Source organism: Notolepis coatsorum, assembly GCF_963971535.1.
Source record: "Notolepis coatsorum genome assembly, chromosome: 14".
Classification (NCBI taxonomy): domain Eukaryota; kingdom Metazoa; phylum Chordata; class Actinopteri; order Aulopiformes; family Paralepididae; genus Notolepis; species Notolepis coatsorum.
The window spans coordinates 88,085,488-88,094,870 of record NC_140178.1 but is presented as its reverse complement, the minus strand read 5'-3'; the positions used below and the strand labels follow the sequence as shown (position 1 = coordinate 88,094,870).

The following is a 9,383-nucleotide window of genomic DNA, read 5'->3' as shown; positions in this document are numbered from 1 at the left end:
AGCATTTTTTTCAAATCTAAGTGTTGTAGTATAACCAATAGGATACCATTGATGATGTGTGCAGTGATTTTGGTGACACTATACACTGTATGACGTGAAGCTAAAAGCAATTGGTTTTGATAGTTTATCAGTGAGCTGGATACAATCCTACCTGGAGGGGAGAGAACAGATGGTGGAAGTAAACGGTACCCTATCCCCCCCCCTCACAGTGAGCTGTGGTGTTCCACAAGGAAGCATACTAGGACCGCTACTATTCCTAATTTATGCAAATGACATGTCGTCAGCTTGTGACTGCAACTTGTTCCTGTTTGCGGACGACTCAGCCCTGCTGGTCTCTGACAAGAACAAGTTACAGGTTGAAAAAGCCCTCAGCTCGGAACTAGGCAAAATCTGCATATGGCTCGCCGACAACAAACTATCATTACACATAGGCAAAACAGAGTCCATTCTCTTCGGTTCAAATAACAAACTCAGCAAGACCGACGGCTTCTCGGTTACAGTGGGTGACAATATTATCACAAGGAAAGATGAAATTACCTACCTGGGTTCCATCCTAGAGGCTAATCTTTCCTGTGACAAAATGGCATCCAATGTAATAAAAAAAGTCAACCAACGAACGCGATTCTTGTACCGGATCTCCTCTCTGGTAAACAAGAATACCCTGAAGACTCTAGCAGGAGCACTCATTCAAGGGTACTACGACTATGCTTGCACCTCATGGTACCAAAGCACCTCAAAGGCACTAAAAAACAAATTACAAACATCTCAAAACAAGCTAGTCAGACTACTACTTGACCTGACTCCTAGAACCCACCTCACCCCTGCCCACTTTGACAACCTAGGATGGCTTAGAGTAGACGACCGAGTACAGCAACTTGCAATGGGCCTGGTCTACAAGATACACTACGCGACCAAGGTACCCATGTACATGTCAAAATACTTCCCAAAGGTCAGTGAATACCACGATCACAACACCAGAGGGAGCTCCACAAATCATGTAAAACCCAGATTCGGCTCAAACAAGGGACTAAACACGTTTCGCAATTATGCCACATCAATGTGGAACGCCCTACCTAAAGCTGTAAAGGAATGTGAATCACTACCCACTTTCAAAAACACTCTCAAAAAACACCTACGTGAGACTGCAATTCGAAACTGGCCCCTACAAATGTCCTAACCTAGTTGTACAGTAAATGACCAAGTAAGACTTTGTCAATATTCCAATGTACAGTGTAAAATGTGTGTGTCCCCCCTACCCAACCCCCCCCCCCCCCCCCCCCAATGTACAGCCCTCACCCAACCCCACCCCACCCCACACATCCAACCCCCTCCAATGTACAGTTTCTACGCCAAATGTATATACACTCCTTTTCTGGACACTTTTGTATCACATTTACATTTACATTTACATTTAGTCATTTAGCTGACGCTTTTATCCAAAGCGACTTACAAGTTCTGTGCGACAAGACAGCAAGAAGGGTATAACTCTATCAGCTGAGTAACAATGTTCATCAAAGTGTTGCGTGTTACAGTGTAGGTTAGTTTATTAGGACAAGTGCATGACATTAAGGTTAGTCGGGGTTAGATTTTTTTTTTTTTTTTTTTTTATCATTTCAGATAATGGTTGAAGAAGTGAGTCTTTAGTCGACGGCGAAAGATTGGACGGGATTCGGCTGTCCTAACTGGGATGGGTAGTTCATTCCACCATTGTGGGGCAAGGACTGAGAATAGGTGGCTTCTCTTTGATGACCTTCCGGGAGCTTGGATAGGAGTAGATCTGAGGCGGCCAGAAGATGCAGAGCGTAGGGGTCTTGAGGGTGTGTAGTTAGAGACCATTGACCGGAGGTAGGCGGGAGCAGTTCCCTTTGCCGCACGGTATGCTAGGTCGAGGGCCTTGAAGCGGATACGTGCAGCAATGGGGAGCCAGTGCAGGTCCCTAAGAAGTGGGGTGACATGGGCGGACTTCGGTAGGTTTGAGATCAGGCGGGCCGCTGCATTTTGAATGAGTTGAAAAGGCTTGGTGGCAGTGGCCGGGAGGCCAGCTAGCAGTGCGTTGCAGTAGTCGAGGCGGGAGATGACTGTTGATTGGACGAGGAGTTGGGTGGCTTCTTTTGTCAGGAAGGGGCGTATCCTTCTGACGTTGCTCAGGAGGAATCTGCAGGTTCTGGTTGTCGCTGCGATGTGAGCAGAGAAGTTCAACTGGTCGTCGAGGACAACACCAAGGTTCTTGGCGGTCGGCGACGCGGTCACAGCTGCATTCTCGACTGTGATGGAGAGGTCGGTCAGGGGGGAGGATTTGGCCGGCAGGTGGAGCAATTCTGTTTTGCTTAGGTTCAGTTTGAGGTGGTTGGTCGTCATCCAGGCGGAGATGTCGGACAGACAGGCCGAGATCCGCTCAGAGACGTGGATATCTGAGGGAGGGAAGGAGAGGAAGAGTTGAGTATCATCGGCATAACAATGATATGAGAAGCCATGAGACGTGATAATGTTACCCAGTGATTTAGTGTAGAGGGAGAAGAGAAGGGGTCCTAGGACCGAGCCCTGGGGGACACCCGTCCGGAGGGGGCGGGTGGCCGACAGAGTCCCTCTCCATGACACTTGGTAGGAGCGGTCATTGAGGTATGATGTCAGCCATGTCAGCGCAGATCCAGCCACTCCCATTCCTGCGAGGGCCGCGAGGAGGATCTGATGGTTGACTGTGTCGAAGGCTGCAGATAGATCTAGGAGAATCAGGACAGAGGAGAGGCCTTTCGCTTTTGCTAAGTGAAGTGCCTCTGTGACCGCAATGAGCGCCGTTTCTGTGGAGTGGCCAGTCCGGAAGCCAGACTGATTGGGGTCTAGGAGGTCATTCTGTAAGAGATAAGCAGTAAGTTGGTTGGATACAGCACGTTCAAGTGTTTTAGAAAGGAAGGAGAGAAGAGAGACAGGGCGATAGTTGGCTATGACGGTGGGGTTCAGGGTTGGTTTTTTTATGAGGGGCGTGACTCTGGCTTGTTTTAGGGAGGTGGGGACCACCCCCGAGTTGAGTGAGGAGTTGATGGTTGCAGTTAGGAATGGGAGGATGTCCGGTGCTATGGTCTGGAGGAGTGGGGAGGGTAGCTGGTCCAGCTGGCATGTAGTCGGACGGTTCGACGTTACCAGTGTCAGGGTCTCGGCTTCTGTAATGGGAGAGAAAGATGACAGAGTGAAGGATGAGGTTCTCGATTCAGCGTTTGGAATGGGTGGGGGTTGGGAGAAGGAGCTGCGGATGTTCTCCACTTTTTCCTCAAAGAAGATCGCAAAGTCTTCGGCAGAAAAAGATGAGGGAGGAGGAGGTGGGGGGGGGGTGAGGAGGGAGGACATGGTAGCATGCAGTTTGCGAAGATTCTTGGCAGAGGCCTCGATCCTATGGTGAAAGAAAGAAGCTTTGGCATTAGTAATGGTTTTGGAGAATGTTAACAAGAGGTTGTGATATGTGTCGATGTCAGCAGTGAGGCGTGACTTTCTATACTTCCTCTCAGCCGCTCTCAGGACCTGTCTTTGTTCTCTCACTGCATCCGTCAGCCATGGACTGGGTGGGGAACGGCGGGCAGGTTTCTCAACGAGGGGACAGAGCTTGTTGAAGGAGGTTGCAAGGGCTGAGAGGAGGGTGGAGGTTGCCATCTCTGTGGGGAGAGCAGAGAAGGTGTCACTCAAAGGTAGAGCGGATATTATGTCAGAGGAGAGGGTGGAGGGGGATAGGGAGGGCAGGTTGCGTCTGAGTGAGACGGTTTGAGTTGGGGTGAAGACTTTTCGGTTAAGCATGAGAGTTAGTGAGAAGGATATGAAGGAATGGTCAGATACATGTAGGGGAGTTACCGTGGTGTTAATGATGCTGGAGTTACGGGAAAATATGAGATCCAAGGAGTTGCCTGCTTTGTGGGTGGGAGGCATGGCAGTGGGAGTCAGGTCAAATTGTTGTAGGAGGGAGACCACTGGGACCGACTGAGATGAGTCAGGCAGGTTGAAGTCGCCCAATAGAAGGAGCGGGGTACCATCTTCCGGTAAGGAGCTTAGAAGCATGTCCAGCTTATCTGTGAAGTGATCGAGGGGACCTGGAGGGCGATAGAGTGTAACAATGGTGAGATTGAAAGGATTAGAGACAGATACTGCATGATATTCGAGGGAGGAGAGTGACAGTTCTGGGAGTTGCGTTAGGTTTGTAGCCCATGAAGGAGATGTCATGAGGCCAGTGCCTCCACCCCGTCTGGAGGGTCGAGGTGTGTGAGTGAAGTTATAGTTTGTAGATAATGCTGCAGGTGTTGACGAGTTATTGGGGGTTATCCAGGTCTCAGTTAGAGCCAGGAGCTGCAGATTTAGACTATGGGCGTAGGCAGTAATGAAATCAGCTTTCTTGACTGCTGATTGACAATTCCATAAGCCTCCCTGTACTGTGACAGGTGTATTAGTGGCTGTAGGAGGGTAGGAGAGATTAGCCGGGTTGCTAGCAAACTGGCGTGGATGGGTTGATTCTGTTCTTGAGGAGCAGATTGTGGATATAGGTATGAGGCACATTGTGGTGTCAAGAGTGGTAGGAGGAGGTTGAAGGGGGTAGGGAGGAAGCGAGATAGTAGGGAAATAGCAGAGTGGGAGGGAAATATGGGATTATGGTGTACTTAGCACTGGGTGGATCGGTGGATCCCTCTTCGGAGAACTCCAGGAAAACTCCTCCTCTTTGTCCCTCTTCGTTTCTCGACGCTTCGCTGACGCTAAGCCAGCAAGTCTTTAAATCACTATCACTAATTACTGATGAGTGACACCTGCAGCAAAAGGCCACACCTCCAGTTTCTGTCAGCTGGGTGAAACTAATTACAAACAATTTCCACAACACAATTTAGTCACACACTTCAAAATGATGTACACAGTATTATTCAGTTAAAAGATCCTACCCTCTCTGCTGTTGTCCTCAGAATGAATCCAACAGAGAAAAAGCTGGTATTTAAGCAGAAAAACTGTCACAAGTGCCCACTTAACTACATGCACAAAGGCCACACCTCCAGTTTCTGTCAGCTGGGTGAAACTAATTACAAACAATTTCCACAACACAATTTAGTCACACACTTCAAAATGATGTACACAGTATTATTCAGTTAAAAGATCCTACCCTCTCTGCTGTTGTCCTCACAAACAGTACTGTATTTGCAAATCTGATATATCATAAATGTATAGATGTAGCAGTACTGTCTATCTGTATGTCATGTATGTCATATATGTTATGATGAATTGAAAATGGGGGACCCTGATGTAAACAAGACGAAAGTCTTTCTCTGGTCTGCATCCCCTTAACAATTGTATGTATTGAGCTGTACTGTACTGTACCCATTCTGCAATCTGTTAATAAACTTTTCAATCAATCAATCAATAGCAGTCATTTACGCACGGACATAAATGCACCATAATGATAGCAATTTATGTATTTCCACAATAAAGGGCTCAACTCGTTGCGGTAAAGTATCTGCGTTAGTAGGACCCACTAATAAAACCGGACTTAATAACAATCAACATTCTCCAATTAAGAACCTATATCCGATTTTATATTAGTTTCTTTGTGGTATATTCTCCATATTTATATAATATATAAAGTTGCGTTTGCTGCCGTGCTGGAAGTAACTCGTGGAAATAAACCATCCGAAAAGTAATACTAACTAAGTTATATACTTCGATAAGCCCCCTTCACTTCCACACACACTACACAGTACAATAATTGCTTTTCATGGAAGTGGTGGGTGGCTCTTAAAAGAGCCTTTTGTTGAATTAAAGACAACGTTCTGTTCAAACGCTTATCTCTTTTTGGGAGCTGCTCTCTTAGCTGCTTTTGGCTTGGCAGCCTTCTTAGCTGGGGCCTTCTTGGGCGCAGCAGGCTTTTTCACCTTCTTTGGGCTCTTGGCCGCTACCTTCTTGGGACTCTTGGCCGCTACCTTCATGGGACTCTTGGCCGCTACCTTCTTGACTTTCTTGGGAGACTTCTTGGCGGCAGCAGGCTTCTTCGTTGCTGCCTTCGTGGGCTTTTTGGCCACTGCAGGTTTCTTGGCTGCTGGCTTCTTGGCTTTCGGAGCAGCTTTCTTTGCAGGCTTTTTGGCTTTAACCTCAGCCTTGTTGATCTTGAAAGAGCCGGAGGCTCCGGTACCCTTGACCTGGACCAGGGTTCCTTTGGTCACCAGACTCTTGACAGCGGTCTTAACGCGGGCCTTGTTCTTGTCCACGTCATAGCCACCGGCAGCCAGAGCCTTCTTTACGGCAGCCAGAGACACACCGCTCCTCTCTTTAGAAGCAGACACTGCCTCGACGACCAGGTCACTGACGCTGGGACCTGCCTTCTTAGGTTTGGGAGCTGCCTTCTTCTTAGCGGCCTTAGCCGGAGCGGCGGGAGCTGGAGCTGGAGCGACTTCTGCCATCTTCTCTCGTTCTGTCTCTGTCTCAGGTTCAACACAAGTAGAATTATGATATTGAAGCTCAGTCAGAGGGCTGGTCTTAAACACTACATGAGAGCCATGTAGACTCAACCCACCCTGTCCTCCTCTGTGCTGCCAAAATGATCTGCCGCTTGTGTTTTCTCCTCGCCAAAAAAGAGCTCAAATACACAACTATGAATATTGCAGGTATTTAACGCAAAATGGGTCAGCAAGCCGACATATGTGTCATCATAATTAAACCATTTGGAGACCCCTGGTGTGTTTGTGGACGCTTCAAACCATCAATTTGCGCCTTCACCATGGTGCGCAGCTATACCTTTCTCTGTTATTTATGTCTCACAATTCTTTAGATTGCATTATAATCCGACATAATCTCGTTTCCCAGCGAGCCGAGCTACCTGACTAGAGACTGGGAGCAAGATTAGTAATCTAGGGTGACGCGTTTTGTTTTAAATTGATGCTTTTCCGGTGTTGGTAAACACACTGTTGCTGGTAGCCTGTAGCGTGGGTCACCTCGACTTCGTATGAGGGATGGTCACCATTTAGACCAGTGGAAGGTTTCACATGGCCTATATTACAACTAACATTTGATTTAATTAATGAATGTTGCAAAACATTTCATAACTCACACAAGAAACGTAGCTACATTTTCCTTTTGGGGGGGGGGGGGGGACTAGTTTGTTGTGTACTTTAGACTGCTGCATGCTTGTTGACAATACATGCTTTTTGGGGCATTGCTGATCTGCTGTGTTTCTGATTAAAGTCTGCTACACTGAACACTTAGCACAATAAATAATAACTGCATTGGTCTATTTTAATTATATTTCAATAGTTTAAATAGACATAGTAGATTCATAATGAATCATCATATCACCAAACATAAACGCACCATATCAACATGTTCTGCATTTCCACAAAAGAGGCCTTGCACGGAATGTTTGTGTAGTAAAGGCAATGGAATGGTTGCTATGTATAAATGATCATATCAACACATAGTGTTGTGTCTTATTACTGAATGTTATAAAGAAGTCACAACGGAACAGTAATATCATGCTTTTCAGAAGTGTTTTACCGACTACCACTGCACACAAATTAGGCATTTTCTTTTGAAAGTGGTTACCAACGGTTACAGGCAGACATACTGGAAGAAACAGAACAACACAAACAATACAGTTTGTGTTTAGCCTATAGGTCAGATATACAGGCCTCTATTGTTAGGGCTCAACTCATTGTGAAGTTAAGTATCTTAGAATGTGGTGCATTAGGCTGCCAGCTAAATTTGTGATACATTCAGAAGTAATAGCTCAAGGAATGAAACATACTATGTTGTCAGAGTCATACTTGTATTATTATCTTGTACAGTGAGGTACCGATACATGTAGCTCATGGTGAGACCATATCGGTCTATGTCATCTGTTTATGATCAGTAATAACCCAAACAAGAGGAAACCTGCTCATGGAGACGACTCAGCACCATCAGAGTAAGTCAAAGCAGTGACAGATGTCACCAAGAGAGCTAAATTTAAGGTGCACAAAATCATTATCTTGGAAAAATGCAGTTTCATGTTGATTATTGCTTGGCTTAATATCAAGTGTGGCTATGGAGTTTTGCTAAGAGAATATATATTTGCGTTATGTCTTTGCGCGCAAATCGTTTCCTGTGCGCGGAAAATGTGAGACAAAGCCTCTCAACCAATCGTATACAAGAAGCCACGCAGCTGTATTTGCACAGTTTTACCTATAAAGAGGCAGCAGTAGGCTTCTATTTCCACATTCATTGCTGTATAGTTCCGATTGACCATCATGCCTGAACCAGCCAAGCCAGCGCCCAAGAAGGGCTCAAAGAAAGCCGTCACCAAGACAACCGCCAAGGGAGGCAAGAAGCGCAGAAAGTCCAGGAAGGAGAGTTATGCCATTTATATTTACAAGGTGCTGAAGCAGGTCCACCCCGACACCGGCGTTTCCTCCAAGGCCATGGGGATCATGAACTCCTTCGTTAACGACATCTTCGAGCGCATTGCTGGAGAAGCCTCTCGCCTGGCTCTCTACAACAAGCGCCGCACCATCACCTCCAGGGAGATCCAGACCGCTGTGCGCCTGCTGCTCCCCGGTGAACTGGCCATGCATGCTGTGTCTGAGGGAACCAAGGCTGTGACCAAGTACACTAGCTCCAAGTAAACTACCCCGTTCACTGAATATACCCAAAGGCTCTTTTAAGAGCCACCCACACTTTATTGAGAGAGTTCCGATTGTTTTTCAACAATTGATTTGTCCTACGGTTTTCTACATTTCAGAATTATTGTTATATAAGTCACTGACATTTTCTTTTTATTAACTTCTACAACAGTTTTACCCATGCCTTTCTGTCCTCGAATTTTAAAACAGATCTTATTTAATTATGCAAAACTATAGGGGGCAACTTTTTTATTTCAAGTATGTTCTGGTTCCACATGGAATTAGTAGGTGTCATGTTCACTTGAATATTGAAGTCATTCAGTTTGCCTTTTCTCTGATATATTAGTTGCATCGATTATAGTGTCGTTGCATGCCCATTAAAAGACCTCTGCGACAGGTCCTGCATTATAATGCTGACTAGCAACCAGCTATAACACCCTAGCAACCGCCTAGAAACACCCTAGCAACCAGCTATAACACCCTAGCAACCACTTATAACACCCTAGCAACCACCTATAACACCCTAGCAACCACCTATAACACCGTAGCAACCACCTAGAAACACCCTAGCAACCAGCTATAACACCCTAGCAACCACCTAGAAACACCCTAGCAACCACTTATAACACCCTAGCAACCAGCTAGTAACACCCTAGCAACCACCTAGAAACACCCTAGCAACAACCTATAACACCCTAGCAACCACCTAGAAACACCCTAGCAACAACCTATAACACCCTAGCAACCACCTAGAAACACCCTAGCAACCACATAGTA

The 9,383-nt window shown here is 46.3% G+C and overlaps 2 protein-coding genes across 2 annotated transcripts; one reads left to right on the top strand and one right to left on the bottom strand.

Annotated features, from left to right (window-relative positions):
* Positions 1-5,798: 5,798 nt before the first annotated feature.
* Positions 5,799-6,413, bottom strand: LOC311241170 (histone H1-like; the record flags this gene model as incomplete). The annotated part of the gene is made up of 1 exon (XM_084329900.1): positions 5,799-6,413. One exon carries the CDS (start codon positions 6,411-6,413, stop codon positions 5,799-5,801), a length of 615 nt encoding a protein of 204 aa, XP_084186026.1.
* Positions 6,414-8,234: 1,821 nt separating this feature from the next.
* LOC311240596 (histone H2B-like) lies at positions 8,235-8,609 on the top strand (the record flags this gene model as incomplete). The annotated part of the gene is made up of 1 exon (XM_084329170.1): positions 8,235-8,609. The coding sequence occupies one exon, from the start codon at positions 8,235-8,237 to the stop codon at positions 8,607-8,609; it is 375 nt and encodes a 124-aa protein (XP_084185296.1).
* Between the last annotated feature and the right edge of the window lie 774 nt (positions 8,610-9,383).